Source organism: Phyllobates terribilis, unplaced genomic scaffold (genome assembly GCF_046119375.1).
Source record: "Phyllobates terribilis strain yellow unplaced genomic scaffold, ASM4611937v1 Scaffold_7__3_contigs__length_470593459, whole genome shotgun sequence".
In the NCBI taxonomy this organism is placed as follows: Eukaryota; Metazoa; Chordata; class Amphibia; order Anura; family Dendrobatidae; genus Phyllobates; species Phyllobates terribilis.
Genome location: NW_027362767.1, coordinates 430,182,760 through 430,199,781, shown reverse-complemented (window position 1 = coordinate 430,199,781; position 17,022 = coordinate 430,182,760). Strand labels below are relative to the sequence as shown.

General features: G+C 47.2%; 1 protein-coding gene across 1 annotated transcript; it reads right to left on the bottom strand.

The window, feature by feature from the left end:
• Positions 1 to 7,215: 7,215 nt before the first annotated feature.
• RPS5 (ribosomal protein S5) lies at positions 7,216 to 11,305 on the bottom strand. The gene is made up of 6 exons (XM_073642024.1): positions 11,152 to 11,305; positions 9,588 to 9,693; positions 9,096 to 9,305; positions 8,206 to 8,334; positions 7,425 to 7,523; positions 7,216 to 7,337 (listed from the first exon to the last, which is right to left on the bottom strand). The coding sequence occupies exons 2-6, from the start codon at positions 9,690 to 9,692 to the stop codon at positions 7,269 to 7,271; spliced, it is 612 nt and encodes a 203-aa protein (XP_073498125.1). The 5' UTR covers position 9,693; positions 11,152 to 11,305; the 3' UTR covers positions 7,216 to 7,268.
• Between the last annotated feature and the right edge of the window lie 5,717 nt (positions 11,306 to 17,022).

Genomic DNA, 17,022 nt, shown 5'->3' with positions numbered 1-17,022 from the left:
ACACAAAGAAGCTGTATCTAATCCTGTGTGATACCGACTGCTAAGCCATGTATCTAAGCTCAACATGTAAAATAAAAAGTATAATAAAATGTAAAGGCTTCTGAATAGTTACCAAAGTATATGGCTTTATCTTTAGTCCGTAAATTTCCCTCAAAAAATCTAACAATTTGTCAACAGAGCGCAGGCTGCCCCCCGGGGTCAGCAATCCCCCCCAGCGTCAGCAATCCCCCCGGCCGCTGCCACGCCACGGGTGGGAAAGTCTCTGCAGATGGCGACAAAAAACTCATTTATTCTGTCACAAATATCCGATTTTCTTACCACTTATACTGATTTTATTATTTAAGCTCATTATCGCTGTAATCGGAGGGTCGGGCACGACCACTGCACTGATACCAAGGCGGCCACTGGGAGAAGGGGTGGTCACTGCCAGACACTCCCGGGTTTGGACGAAGGCCGAGTTCACATGAGCAGAAGTCCTGAGCCGCTGCTCTCCTGCCCCATATTAACAGAGAGCCCAGCAACGTGTCCAGTCCAGGCAATACGATCCATACAGACCGGGGACGCTCATGTAAACATGGTCTTACTCCACTCCCCAGGTCTAGACCGGAGTCTCTGCCGCAATGACAGCAAGAGAACAGAGCTGCAGCCAATCAGTGAGTTCTGCAACAACGTGAGATGACGGCACAAGCTACTGTGCTCGCTGATTGGCTGCTGTGCTGTCAGCGCTGCAAACAAGGTTACGTTCCCACGATCCAGGAATAGCAGCACTTTGGACACAGCGTGGTTTCACTGCATGCGATCACACAGGCAAATCCACATGTGCTCATTGAACCATGTGGATTTACCGCATCCCATCCATTCAATTGTGGAAATTTCTGTTGCAGAGACCAGCGTCTCCACAACTGAGACTGACATGCTGCGGCTCGTCCACCTGCACCTCCGGTGCGTCAACGCAGCAGCTAACAAACACAGTGGGCATGAGATTTCTATAAATCATCCACTGTGCTTCTAATGTAGAACGCAGCGCAGGTGAGCTGCATCCAAACCACTGCTAATCCGGATCATGGGCATCTACCCTAACAGACATCAGGGGAGAGACTCGGCACTGGACCAGGGGAGAAAAAGCAAGGCCCAATTAAAATTGGAAGAGAAGAACGGCACTCCTTTGGTGAATAGGTGCACGGATAGGGTCCCAACCCTTACGATGCAGTACCAATGCGCCGCATCAGTGATTGGTACTGCACGCACTTGTTTGGCAGTATATATAAAAATGTGCTTGGTATACGGAACATACAGGCCCCCCGGCAAAAAGCCCACGCGAAACGCGCGTAGGGGCTCCTGTTTGTTTGACTCAATTTGGCACTGTAGCACTTTACGGGTGAGTTTACTGGTCGTATACGCTATTGTGTTTTTTCTGGACAGAAGGCCCCTCTGGCCAATACTGGAATTACGTTGAACATGCATTAATTAATTGTTATAGGGACTTTACAATTGACCTTATATACTTTCCTCATATGGATTATGTCCCTTCGCATCTTAGTTCCTCCAGGTGTCTAGACATCCTATGTGCAATATTATATTACACAGCAGTGCCAAATTTGTCACACGTTTGTGTCTTTTTATCTCTCGCCCTTCACGATTATGTGTACGATTATTTCTGTTTTTAATGGATTTAATTTTTTATTATCGTTGTATTGACAGCTTCTTGGGTCACAACTCCTTTTTTGTTCAGTATTGTTTCATACATTTAGTCTGGGAGGATCCTTTTTTGATACTATGGTCCGTACCCATTTAAATAGTTCCATCTCATTTTGTATTATTGTCTTACTGTGTATTTTCACAGCTCTGCAAATGGAACAAATGGATCTTCGAGCACGTGAAAAAACGTGGCTCACAAAACTTGATCAAGTGTTCGGTGATGACACAAATGTGGGTTTTAACTGCAATACCAGGGAGGTGGATGACATGAATGCCAAAATGAGAGAGTTATTCAGTAAGAAAACCAAATTGTGGTGGAACAAGTCATTTCTGGAGCGGTATTTGGTGAAGGGCTTGATACCGAGAGGCTTACGGGTACAGGTGTTCCCTTCATTCATCGTTATGGATGATGTTTTTAAACAACAATGGGAAGAGCTTTCCTCTACCTGTTCCAGGGGTTTTATGAATTTACTCATCCACTCTAACGAGACAACCCTTGGGGAAATTGAGAAGGAAATCATCTCAATCCATGAATATTTGAGCACACACCTTTCCCCTGATGACATGACCAAATTAAATGTTGATATGGATAATGACTTTCGGAAGTGGGAGAAGGAGATTGTAATGGTGAAAACGAAGAAGTATCAGAGAGACTGTTCAGATTTTAAAACCAACCATGTGTATAAATGGAGGGGCAAGGGCATGGGGAGAAGAACATATACCCGTTCTGGTTCCCTCTCCTCCGTATCCTCGGTAGAAGATGGCCTCAAGCTAAACTCAAGTGTGAGTTCTACCCTAACTGAGAGACTGGGGACCAATAAACATTTCACGGTTTACAAAAAGAAAACGTTTAACAAACGTTAACTTACCCCTCCCCAATCGGCTGAGAAAAAGAGTAAAACAAACAACTTGGAGGTAATCAATTTATCTAAATATATATTAATACACAGCGTGAAGTGTTGGAGCTGGGTCTTAACTTTGTTCCTAATAATAATTTTGATTTTTTCACTGCAGTGAAGGATCTACATCTCTTCTTAAGGAAGATTATCCTACAAAAACTGGATACTAAGGCGGACCCTTTGACTGATTTTAATACTGAGGCTGAGCTGGAGGCCATCCGTATTTTGGAGGAATTGGAAGGGGAGAGTGCTGGAACTTCACCGGGTACTTTTCCCACATCTATCTATCCTAGATCTACCACATTTCCCCCCTTTTCACTTTGTCCCCAAGTAGAGATTTTTTGCAGATTGGTCACGGAGGATTTGAGATCTGTTCCTACATACAGAGTTGGGGACAACCTTAATAGCCAACAAAGAAAGGCACTCTGTGAACTGAGTTCACTAAAGGACGTGGTGTTCAAACCAGCGGATAAGGGAGGAAATGTGGTGATCTGGCCCATAGGGATGTACGAGCGTGAAGCATTTAGACAATTACGAGACAGAGAGGCCTATAAAGTACTATCACATAACCCCCAAATCAACTTCTCTAGACAAATTTTGTCAATATTAGAGAGGGCATACATACAGGGGATAATCCCAAAAAAGGTGTTTGACGGCCTTGTGGTCGACCACCCGATTGTCCTCACTTTTTACCTACTGTCCAAAGTTCATAAAAACCCGGAAAAACCCCCAGGGCGTCCGATTGTCTCTGGCATAGGAGGGCTGTGCGATCCTATATGCAAGTTTATTGAATACTATCTGTATCCTCTAGTTGAAACGCTGCCCTCCTATGTCAGGGACACCACGGACGTCCTGAGAAAGTTGGATGGACTTGTTTTGGAACCTGACATATTACTGGCCACAGCAGACGTGGAATCTCTCTACATGTGCATTCAACACCAACACGGTTTGGAGGCGGTGAGGTTTTATTTGACTATGAGTAACTTGGATACATCTATGTGTCATTTGATTTTGGAACTCTTGGAGTTCATCTTAACACATAATTATTTCACCTTTAAAGACAGGTTTTTCTTACAAAGACGCGGCACTGCGATGGGCACGGCGTGCGCGCCATCGTATGCAAATCTTTTTCTGGGCTACTGGGAGAGGGAGGTTTTCGGGGATGGCGTGTGCGCCGCTTCCCAGGCGCAGTGCTGGTATCGTTACATTGATGACCTGTTCATCATTTGGCAGGGATCTGCCAATGACTTACAGGCTTTTATAGCTGAATTAAATGAAAACCAATATAACATCAAACTTACTCACAAGTCAGATAGGCGACAGATTGATTTTTTTGGATATACAGATCTCAGTGCAGGCCAATGATAATATTCAGACTGATGTCTTCCGTATGGAGACCTCAGTCAATGCACTTTTGCATGCCACCTCCGCCCATATGTCCTCCACTATACAGGCCATTCCCATAGGCCAATTCTTGCGTGCAAAAAGGATTTGCTCTACACCAGAATTATTCGAAAAACAATCTGAAGAATTGAATGAGCGATTCATCTCGAGAGGATATAGCAAACGCAGTATTAAGAGGAGGTATAATAGGGCAAAAAATACTAACCGTGATCAACTTCTGTCCAGGAATAAGAACAAACACAAGCTGGGCTTGACGAATAGCCCACCAGTCAGGTTTATATCCACATTTAATAACCGATGGACGGACATCCGTAACATTCTGAGCAGACATTGGTCTTTTCTGAGAACTGATTATAATATTCAAAAATGTTTGCGGGAGAGACCACTCCTCACGGCGAGGAGTAAGAATATTAAGGATTTACTCGTGAGAAGTCATTATGTTTCAAATCCTTCTCTTCAATTTGTCACGGGTAAACGGAGACTTGGCTGTTTCCCCTGCGGCTCTTGCTTAGCCTGTCGGAACATCGTTCGCTCAGCAAACTTTTGTTCATCAGAAGCCAGGGAATTTAAAATGATGCAATACATTGCATGTAGCACAACGTATGTCGTGTATCATGCCACCTGCCCATGTGGTCTTATATACGTGGGCCTCACGTCCCGTGAATTACGTGTCCATACACGGGAATATGTGAGGGATATACGTGCAGCAGCAAAGGTGCAGGACATGACATTACTCAAGACCATACCCTGACATTTTAGGTCCCACCATGCCTGTGATCCAGATGGCCTCAAAATCAGGGGCATCGATCGTGTTCATGGTGGCACCAGGGGTGGAGATCTTAAAAAATCATTGGCCCAACTTGAATGTCGGTGGATAGTAAAGTTGGGCACTATGACCCCGTCTGGTCTGAATGAAAAATGAAGCTTCTCACCTTTCTTATGAATCTGATTTCCAATTTATTCATTATTTCTCTTTCTTCTTTTTCCTCCATTTCCCTTGTATATTGGCTTTGTAGATTAAGCCACCCTGGTATTGCTTTTTTAACTTCTTAATTTTGCTTGTTCTATGTTTATTTTATTCTATTTAGTGGTCTCCTCACTTACATCGTCTGCCATCAACTGTGCACCTTTGTGTTTGACTCCTTTGTGCTCATCATGGAAAAGTTATTCCAATATCATCTGCGGCAGCGCTCCATTTATTATGATCAGACACTATGTATATGATATGTATCAATTGATGTATTAAAATTTATGTCCTTTTTTGTATGTACACAGTTGTGATATGTATTGTAATTAATGTACATGTATATATTATTTCTGTGTGCTTTTCATATATGGTTACCTGCTAGCATTATGTTTTATATGTTCACAGTTTCTGTTAATGACACTGTACCCGTATGAGCGATACCACCTGGGTGCGCATGCGCGCGGCTGTCTCTTCACGTCCTGTCCCGAACGGCATCAGCACGGTACGATGCGTGTCACTGACGTCACAGGAAGTACTCTTCCTGACACGCACCGCTCACATGATCAGCCGAACGAGACGGAAATGACGTTTGAGACTCCGCCGCCATGCACCACATCAGTGATTGGTACTGCACGCACTTGTTTGGCGGTATATATAAAAATCCGCTTGGTACACGGAACATACAGCCCCCCCCCCCCCCCCGACAACGAAGCCCACGCGCGTAGGGGCTCCTGTTTGTTTGACTCAATTTGGCACTGTAGCACTTTACGGGTGAGTTTACTGGTCGTATACGCTATTGTGTTTTTTCTGGACAGAAGGCCCCTCTGGCCAATACTGGAATTACGTTGAACATGCATTGTTATAGGGACTTTACAATTGGCCTTATATACTTTCCTCATATGGATTATGTCCCTCCGCATCTTAGTTCCTCCAGGTGTCTAGACATCCTATGTGCAATATTATATTACACAGCAGTGCCAAATTTGTCACACGTTTGTGTCTTTATCTCTCACCCTCCACGATTATGTGTCCGATTAGTTCTGTTTTTTAATGTATTTAATGTCATTACATTTTATTATCGTTGCATTGACAGCTTCTTGGGTCACAACTCCTTTTTTGTTCAGTATTGTTTCATACATTTAGTCTGGGAGGATCATTTTTGATACTATGGTCCGTACCCATTTAAATAATTCCATCTCATTTTGATACAATAGATTAGTAGAATCCGACACTCAACAATTGATATTTATTGAAATTAAAGGAAGTGTATAAAAATATGACGTTTCAGTCTAATTGACCTTCCTCAGATATACACTAGAGGCATATTCAAAAATGCATGGAAGCTAGACTCCATGCATTGATATACTATTTCTTAATTTCAATAAATATTAATTGTTGAGAGTGGCGGATTCTACTAATTTCTTGCAAGACAATTAAAGACGAGGAAAAAAAAAAAAAAAGTTTTTCCGAAACGGAAAAATCCATTTAAGTCAAGAGAAAAGTATAGAGAAAAGATACAGCAGCATTAAATGGAAGCAGAGAACAGAGAGGACACCGGCTGCACATGGGAGAAAAAGGAGACAGTCACCAGATTCCTGAGGAGGCCGGTGACCAAAACCTCTTTGGTGACTGCAGTGAGATCTGGTGGCCGCTGATGCTGAGGGTTCAGTTTGCAGTAAGGTGCAGACTAAACGCTGAAGGTCTCCATGTCCGAACTCCAAGGTGTCTCCCTCTACTAACCGAAAAGCACAAAAATTCTCAAAACCACAAACAAGTCACAGAAATTTGGGGATTTTGTGTGTAGCGCAAAAAACAAGTTACAAGTTACTTTTTGGGCCTATGGATCAGGGGTCTGTCTGGAGAATTAAAAAGAAAAAAAAACACGGCACCAGCCACGGCCCCCACAGTGAAGCACGGCCCCCTTTCATGAAGGACTGAATAATCCTGACACTGCAGCAGTCAGTAAAAGGGGCATTTCACAATGAATATGGAGAACCCACTTGTTATATTATTTTGTTCAGCGATTTACAATGCAATAAACCAATGAAACAAACAGCAGAGAGTTTAACTTTTGCGGACAATCAAAATATTAAATTGGAGGAGGGATCATTTTGATTACACGTTTAATGTCCGCGTCCTGCTGATTCTGAGCCCACATTTTGCCATTTGTTGTGTACACAATTAATATTCGTGAATATAATGACACCCTCCCCCCCCCATTCTTCCACAAAGTACACAGACACGTGGTGACAGAAATATCTTTTAATTGACGTGAAGCATGAGCAGAGGACGGCGCCGACTTAACGGTTGGATTTGGCGACTCTCTCCAGTTCATCTTTCTTCTTGATGGCGTAGGAGTTGGATGAGCCCTGGAACGAGATAACAGAATGGTGGTCATCTCCCCCACATCTCACAACCCTGTCATGTGCCTTCCTGCAGATAATGGCGGCACTCACCTTGGCTGCGTTGATGAGCTCATCGGCCACACATTCAGCGATGGTCTTAATGTTCCTGAAGGCGGCTTCCCGAGCCCCAGTGCAGAGGAGCCAGATAGCCTGAAGAAGACAGAAATGTCAGTGAGCCGAGCGGTCATATCGGCATGTAGCGACCCCACCAATACCACCGAACCTCGTACACAACCATGAACCCTGACCAAAGAGCAGCCGAGAGCTGTAACCCCTGCCGTGCATGTAAAGAGCCCACAGCATCCGCCGCGTGTACAGCAGAGCTAGGATTGCAGAAATATCAGCCATGGTCAATAGCAATCATGGAAATAGGTGGCTATGCTCTTCTCTTACCATCCCCCCTCTCCCAAGGACCTAACACTGGCACCTGGGGCTGCCATCTCCAAACAAGCAGTCATTGATTTTAATTTTTAGTTTAACAAATTTCTTCCTGATGGTATAAGATGCCCACATCACCCATCGTCTCCCGCACAGACGCTGCCTGGTCCCATCACCAGTCAGTTTATCAGCTCCAGTAACACCCCTGGAGGTCACCTCTACAGCCAGCATCTGGCTGCCACGTCTTCAGTGAAAAGGGACTGGTGGGGGAGTAAGGTAACACCAGTGTGGGACTGCAGGGTACGGCGAGTGTAAACCCTAGTTAATTTACATCAGTGGCAGCTCTGGGGCTGGAGGACCTCTTTATATTCCATGCTAGATCCATTTCCCAATCATTTATAACCAGATATTTGCAGCCCACCACGCAGCAGACCCCAGAGGTCCCCACACGTACCTGGTTGACTCTTCGGAGGGGGGAAACGTCCACGGCCTGTCTCCTCACTGTTCCAGCTCTACCGATACGGGTGGAGTCTTCCCGGGGACCGCTGTTGATGATGGCGTTCACCAACACTTGCAGAGGGTTCTGGTAAAGAGCTGGATGTATTAGTGTCAGTGCGGCCGGACTCCGCTCACATCTGCAAATCTCCTCATCAACATCAAATTTCTGTATCCGCTTCACCCAATCCTAAAATCTACTGGATCACAGCCAGACTGATGGACCATCTACAGCGAAGGATTCATCCACATCTATGTAACCTGCAGTTATTCTACGGAGATGCACAGACCCTTAACTTGCCGTATACCCAGGAGGCTCTGTATATACCCGGGGCCGAGAACACAGCGAGAAGCTGCCAAAGGGAGCTGGATGCCAAAGTGGAGCCACAAAATTACAGGTGTACTGCAGTCTACATATTAGACCCATGATGGCCCAGTTTGGGGACCGGTTTCCCCGCTGTCCCCTAGCCGGTCGCAGCATTGAGCAATACACCTGGTACAGGGTGGCAGGAATCCCACGACACCAGGCGCCACCAAGTCATCATCACGATTTTGGGGCCAAGGGAAAAGCTCCAAAATCTGGTAATAATGGAGGTCCAAACACATCAGAGGTGATCGGCCCCATGAATGTGACATTACAGAGGAATTTATCAGAAAACAGCAAAGTCCTGAACACTTTCTTTATGATCAGAAGAAAACAGCTGCAAATACATCCCTGCAGAATACAGGCCACCAAAATACAGCCGAGAGCATCACCATCCCCCGCTGTACTGACGTAAGCATCTGAACATCAGCGTCTCCCCCCGCTCTGTATTACACTATTGTTCCCTGTTGTCAGCCAGTCCTCACCTCTCCAGTCAGCAGGTGAATGATCTCGAAGGCGTGCTTCACAATCCTGACGGTCATCAGCTTCTTGCCGTTGTTCCTCCCGTGCATCATGAGGGAGTTTGTCAGACGCTCCACAATAGGACACTGAGCCTTGCGGAAGCGCTTGGCAGCATAGCGCCCCGAGCTGTGAGGCAGGAATTTGGCGTATTTCTCCTTTACCGCAATGTAATCCTAAAGAACAAGAGGGGACAGAGAACAGTGTGAGCAGAAAGCCACCACAACCTGCAGGAATAGCCCTACAGATACCACCGTGATACCGGGCACAGACTCCTTACAGCCATATGTAGGGGGGAGGAAGGCCCACGTCAGGTGCCGACAGTCGCTCCATGCAGAAACGAGAGGCGCTGCACCACCCCTTTAATTCCAGCAATTTGCTGGCCAACATTGTGGGGTGACCACAGACATCACCATCCCCCACCTGCAGAGACCCCACTACTTCTAGCTGCCATTTACCTGCAGGGAGATGTCGCTGATCTGGACGTCATCTGTACTCCATTTCCCAAACAGTTTAATTTCAGGGGTCTCGGCCCCGACAGGAGCGATTTCCCACTCTGCCATTCTGTAAAGAGGAGGAGGTGGTTACATCTACGAATACACCGGAACAAGCAGCACAGACATCTAAGACAACGGCCCAGAGAGCAGCGGCCGGATGCAACAATGGCAGCGTTAACCTGGAGAATTAACGGTTCCCTAATAATCCCTTTAAGGCGTCAGCCTGCTCATCACTAACATCGTCCTGACATGGGATGTAATTGTTCATCTAGCAAGCGAAGGAGACAGATTGGTTTGGAAGTGCATTGTGGCCGTGATGAAGGGAGACCAGGAGACACCCCCAATGAACGTCCAGGATAATCTGCATGAGACTCCATTTCACAGCGCTGGCACTTTGGATCACTACCCATACAGACGGACCACCTGGCAGGATCTCAGACGGTTCTCTAACGGAAGGGGTAAATCAGAGTCACGTACCACGGCGGCCATAAGGGAGTCTACGCGACTGCACAGAATGTGGCACGGATCGTACACACTAATCCACATCTCCACATGTGAAAGGATCCGAAGCTGCAGATGATCGGTGTCCAGCGGATTCTGCAGCAAATCCACATTAAACTGGAGCCCGGATGGGGATTTCTGCTGTAATGTCATGTTAACTTAAAGGGGAAGGAAAAAGTCATCACCGGGATAACTGATGGTTGTCGGGGGGGTCCGGACCTCTGAGATCAGCAGAACAGGGCACTTTCCCCCCATTTTAATGGAGTGGCAGCCTGACCAACACTGCATTCATTCCCTGAGGCGGCTGGAAATAGCCGAGCGCGGCCCCAAAAAGCACACGGTGCACGGCCGCCCCATCCAGACATGTGCCCCACTCCACAGATGGGTGCGGGACTGGTGACCAGATCCTGACCGATCTAGAAGTGGATCAGGTGATCACTAAATCCAACACGTATTCATGGCCTTAATGGCCGCAGAAGCTTCCACCGCTGCCGATAACGGGGTGTCTCACCCCCTTGCGCAGAGACCGGTATACACAGCACGCACACACGGGTGCAGATCTCACACAGTGGGGGAACAGGCACCAAAAGGGACCTCAGTAACCACGCTGGGTCCTCGCTGCCTCCATGTAACTGTACATAGTGAGCACACAATCAATGCAGAGAGATCGCTCCTTACAGCAGCTGCGCTGTCGTTACAGTGTAGCAGGGTGGGACAGGAGGGATCTCAGTGGTGCGGGTCCGGGCCGCACGTGTGACTATGTACAGATAAATAACCAGTCTGTGTAATATATATACGATATATAGGTCAGTGCACACTGTGCGGCTCCTGCATGATGAGCTCACTGCAGTCCATACACTCTGCACATGTCCGGCCGCCATGGCTCCAGCTCCCGGAGCTCTAACATAACGGATTTTCTCTTCACATGTGCTCCGACCAATCCTCGTTGTGCCGCCCGGCCTCCCCCGCACACTTCCTCGCTATACCCGCCGTTATCGCCTCTCTTCCCACCGTTACTACTCACGTGTAAACTCGCCTAAGTCCTAACCGGTCGGCGCTCAGAGCGGAAAGAGGCCGGGGCGGGGTCTCCTGCTCAGATATACAGGGGCCCACACTTCCGCTTGGGCCTGGAACGCAGCCTCTCACCCTCACCCCTGAACAGGGCGCGCACTGTGTAAAAGATAGGACGTTGGCACGTAGATGCCATCTTTACTGAGGGCCACGTTTGAGACGTCACTTCCGGCCACCATTGATTAAAAGGGCAAGGTGATCGTTCAGACATAGCCCTGAAGGGGTAGACGACATGTTAAGTGCTGGACAAGCGGCGTGGACTTCTGACACGTGACGTGAGCCATCTTCGTGGGCCGTGAATCAACTTTATTGAGATTGTGCATCTGCTGTGAACACTGACACGTGACTTCTCCCTGCCCTATAAATACGTGGTTGCGCGCTGTGACGCATCAATTTTGATTGAGCAGCAGAGATGGTTATATGATGGGAAGGAAATTTTTAACCCCTTTACCCCCGAGGGTGGTTTGCACGTTAATGACGAGGCCAATTTTTACAATTCTGACCACTGTCACTTTATGAGGTAATTACTCTGGAACGCTTCAACGGATCCCCCTGATTCTGAGAATGTTTTTTCGTGACATATTGTACTTCATGATTGTGGTAAAATTTCTTCGATATCACTTGCGTTTATTTGTGAAAAAAATGGGAATTTGGTGAAAATTTTGCAATTTTCAAAATTTGAATTTTTATGCCCTTAAATCAGAGAGATATGTCACACAAAATACTTAATAAATAACATTTCCCACATGTCTACTTTACATCAGCACAATTTTGGAACCAAAATTTTTTTTGTTATGGAGCTATAAGGGTTAAAAGTTGACCAGCGATTTCTCATTTTTCCAACAAAATTTAAAAAACCATTTTTTTAGGGACCACATCACATTTGAAGTGACTTTGAGAGGTCTTTATGACAGAAAATACCCGAAAGTGACACCATTCTAAAAACTGCACCCCTCAAGGTGCTCAAAACCACATTCAAGAACTTTATTAACCCTTCAGGCGCTTCACAGGAATTGTTGGAATGTGGAAGAAAAAAATGAACATTTAAATTTTTTCACAAAAATGTTACTTTAGACACAATTTTTTTTTATTTTCACAGGGGTAACAAGAAAAAATGGACCCCAAAATTTGTTGTGCAATTTCCCCTGGGTACGCAGATACCCAATATGTGGGGAAAAACCACTGTTTGGGCACTCGGAAGGGAAGGAGCGCCATTTGACTTTTTGAGTGTAAAATTTGCTTGAATAATTAGCGGACGCCATGTTGCGTTTGGAGAGCCCCTGATGTGCCTAAACAGTGGAAACCCCCCACAAGTGACACCATTTTGGAAACTAGACCCCCCCCCCCAAGGCACCTATCTAGATGCATAGTGAGAACTTGGAACTCTCAGGTGCTTCACAAAATGATTTGTAAAAATGAAAAAGTGGGAAAAAAAAAACAACCCCAACCCTAACATTAGCAACGCCGTTCCTAGTACAGCGATACCAGAATCATATCGGGTTTTTATGATTGACCGCTATCACACACTAAAAGACACATATTTTGTAAAATCTAGTTTTTGCATCACCATATTTTGAGAGCTATAATTTTTCCATATTTTGGCCGACAGAGTCATGTGACGGCTTGTTTTTTGCGGGATGAGTTGACGTTTTTATTGGTGCCATTTTCAGGCACGTGACAATTTATATCGTATTTCTATGTTTTGGCGCTTTTACACAAAAGCTATTTTATAGAAAAAATTATTTTTTGCATCGCTTTATTCTGAGAGCTATAACTTTTTTATTTTTCGGATTATGGAGCTGTATGGCGGCTTGTTTTTTGCGGGACAAGATGATGTTTTCAGCGGTACCATTTTTATTTATATTCGTCTTTTTGATCACGTGTTATTCCATTTTTTGTTTGGCGGTATGATGATAAAGCAGTGTTTTTTGCTTCGTTTTTTATTTTTTATTTTTACCGTGTTCACTGAAGGGGTTAACTAGTGGAACAGTTTTATAGGCCAGGTCGTTACGGACACGGCGATACCAAATATGTGTACTTTTATTGTTTGTTTGTTTTTTTTTTCATAATATTTATTGATGGGTACATTATATTTTTATTTTTAGTGGATTATTTTTTTTATTTTATTTTTTTAACATTTTTTAATTTTTTTTTTTACTTTTGTACTTTGTCCCACTATGGGACTTTCACTTTTTTTTATTCTGATTGCCTGCATAGCACAGGAATGGAGCACCATCCCTGTGCTATGCAGGCAGTCAGCGCTGCACAGTGATAAGATTGTTTGGTCATGCACTGCGCATGACCAAACAATCTTCCTGCTGTCTGGTGACCCGGATGTTGTCATGACGACATCGGGTCGTCATGGCGACATCGGGTCGTCATGGCGACATCGGGTCGTCATGGCGACATCGGGTCGTCATGACGACATCGGGTCGTCATGGCAACATCCGGGAAGCCACGGCAGACAGCGCTGGAGGCCGGAAGAGGAGGTGAGTATACCGATCACCTCCCCTTAGCTACTGCAATGCTGCGATCAACTTCTATCGCAGCCTTGCGGGGGTTAATGTGCCGGGAGCGGTGCGGGACCGCTCCCTGCACATAGTACCGGGTGTCAGCTGTGACAATCAGCTGACACCCGGCGGCGATCGCGCCCGCACAGCCTGTGTGCGCACGCGATCGCGATGACGTACTAATACGGGTCAGGCTCTTAAAGCCCAGGGCACAGACGCGTATTAATACATCATGGGCTGTAAAGGGGTTAAAAAAAAAAAAATCTTCCAAAAACTGAGTTAAGCTTTTTCTGAAGTGGTTTCCACTTGATAAACATCATTTTAAATGACCCAAAATGCTCCTTTTGAGTGTAGACTTGGTGACCTGCAGGGGGCGCAGTGACCAGGTGTCACTGCCGGGGCTGCACCAGATTGTGGCTGCGTATCTGGACTTGACTGATGGGTGCCAACCGCTGTGTCTCTGTGGAGAATGGTTTCAGCCATGGAAGTCTCTGGTCTCCTCCGATACACTGTTGATGGGGCCTGGTGAGATGGATGTGCTCAGGCTGAAGTGATGGCTGCAGACTGTAGAGGGCACATCTAATACACATGAACATGCATGGCCATAGTCTGTGGATGCGCCATAAGTGTCTGCAGAAGGCCTCTAAGGAGATGAACATATTACTCACGTTCTCCCTTGAAGAACGAGTGTAATGTTATGTTGTGAGCTGTAACATACATTAATATTGTGTTTTGCCTGACAGTAAGGAGAGTCATAGCTAAGTTTGGGACTAGCCCAGCGTGGGAGGGGCTAAGCTGAAGGGACAGACAGTTTGTTTTCAGAAAGGGTCCTGTGTGGGTAGAAAGCAGACCTAAGGTCTAATGTGAGCTGCACCGCATGAGGTGGGTGTCCCTAACGTGAGAGGAGACCGAGATAAAAGATAGCGAGATCCTAGAGGTAAGTAAAAGAGAAGTGGCCAAAGAAACAGAGTGGTCGATCGGAGACTGGTTCTGGGTCAGGTCACCTAGCAGTACGGCCCAGGGTTTATAATTCGTAGAAATAACGGGCCTAGATGGGAGTGAAGTCTGTAAGACAGAGAGAGAGAGAGTGCCCCGGGCGGGAGTTCCAGAGTGTCAGTGACTCGCCCCCTGGGCCGTGGGGCACTCGGGACCGTGCTTCTGGGCAATGCTGGGAGTAGTAGTGGCGACCCGGTCCCGTGGCTCAGGGTGGTCAGACCAGTGGCAGCCTTTTATATGTTTAAGGTAATGTCCGACTACGCCACCCGTGGATTACGGTCAGGGAGGACCGCCGCTGCAAGGCAGACCGCTGAGGCTGGTGTTGGGGGTGCAGCAGGGAATAGTACAACTCCCCACGGGAGGAGTGTTGCCTCAGGGCAGTGTAATAGGATGCTGGGGATGATGGTGCAAGCGCAGCAGTAACCACACAGAGTCCAATAATGCAGTCCAGGGTCTTTTACTGCAGATCTTTTCACAGACCCACCAGGAGTACAGGGTAGGAATGGACCTGGGTGTCTGAGGGCATTCGGGCGAGCTCCGCTGGTCAGGGTGAGTGGGTAGGCCTACCGTTCTCTCTCTCTGCCCTTGCTGACTATCACCCCCTTTAGTGGTGTGATAGCCCACGTCCCTGAGCTTGCCGTGTACTACGCCTGTATGGCTTGCGACTCGGGCCTTAGGTACCTGTAGCTTCTCCGTGCTGTACCGGTCCCTCTGTGTGGCGGAGCCTCCAGGCGTCTTGGCCAAGGGACCTGAAATCCCTTGCGGGTTGGTTATCTGCAGGGCCTGCAACCCTGACAGCCTTGGACCCCAGTGTCCAGTTGTGTGGTCTCTCTCTGCCAGGACCGGCTCTCGTCGCCTCTGTCCCTGGCTTTCTGTTCCTCCTTTGCCTCCTGGACTCCTCAGCTGCGGCTGACCTGTCCCTCTCTTCTGGGAACCCTTCTGGATGCTTCAGAAGTGGATCCTGGTCTCCCTAACCCTGCCCTCAGTACCAGTTTTTATAGGGGCAGCCTGCTCCCCCTACTGGCCTGGGACAGGAGGTGCTGCATGCAAATGGTCCATGACCAGAGAACCTCCCTCCTGCTCTCAGACACAGCCTTACAAGTTTGTGGCATCCAGGCCTGGGGTGACACATTCCCCCCTAGGGGAAAGCTTAGTACTCCGGGACTAAACAAGAAACACGATACAGGGTATAAATTATAACATAAACATAACAGAGAAGAAAACAACAAACAACACCACATATTGAGTTCTTTAGGTCACAGTATGGCCTGTGACCGGGTGTCCATTTCACCCAATAAGGCGAAGTCTCAACCGGTGCGGGGACCTGTCCAAAGCAAACCCCAAACGTTGGCCCTGGGCGTGGCTGCAAGGCGAAGCAAACTACTTTGGACCTCTCGGGACCACGCCAGACAGGTTTTTCTTCCGTGGCCGTCTTCGCAAGAGGCACCAAGTGCAACTATTTACAAGGTAGTTCCGGTTATCCAAAGTTCATAACCTGTCAGTCCATATATCTAGACAAACTGGAGAAAACACTATTAGTTACAGGTAACAAACATATTAAATATATACATGGTACATTTAGATCTTGTACCTATATCCTCCAGCGAGCTGGTGTTTGACCCCTAGTGCTCCTGGTTGACCTCCTTAACCCACTGTCTGGTGGTGGACCAACCTGGCTTTCCCCACTATCATTGAGGGTATAGCTACTAGCTGGGTGTACAGGCAGGGCCGGCAGCTGTCTGCGGGTCCTTTGGCTTACCGCAGACATGGCAGGCTCACTGTCAGCAGAGGGTTGACTCTCCTGGGCTGCTGGCGTGGGTTCTTCCGCCTCTGGGGCCATTTGCTCTTCCTGTCCTCCTGTAGGCTCCTGCTGGGTAGGCTGAAGGAAGTGTAGGACGGGTACTACTATTGCGTCATTTATCTGAGTCCAGGTCCGGGGGAACTCTCCGAGAACTGTGCTGATCATCTCTTCCTTGTCCTCTGCGGGTTCAAGGTCATCTTGATCTTCACCTGGACTCTGTAGTTGCTCGGGGCACCGTTTTAGGTGGTCTCTGGAGACGTTGCTAGTGGTTTCTCCTCCATCCTTGGTAATCACACATACCTTCGGGTTGTCGTGGTCGGACTGCAGGACTGTGTACGGGTCTCTCTCCCACTGGTCATCCAGCTTGTGAAGCCTTCTCTTCCGCTTCAGGACCTGCTCACCAGGTTCCAGGGGACCAGCAGGGGCGTGTTGGTTGAAGAGCCTCTCTTGCTTTTCTCTCGCTTGAGCCAGACTCCTCTCCACACTCTCCTGTACCTTCTTGTACTGTAGCCGCCGT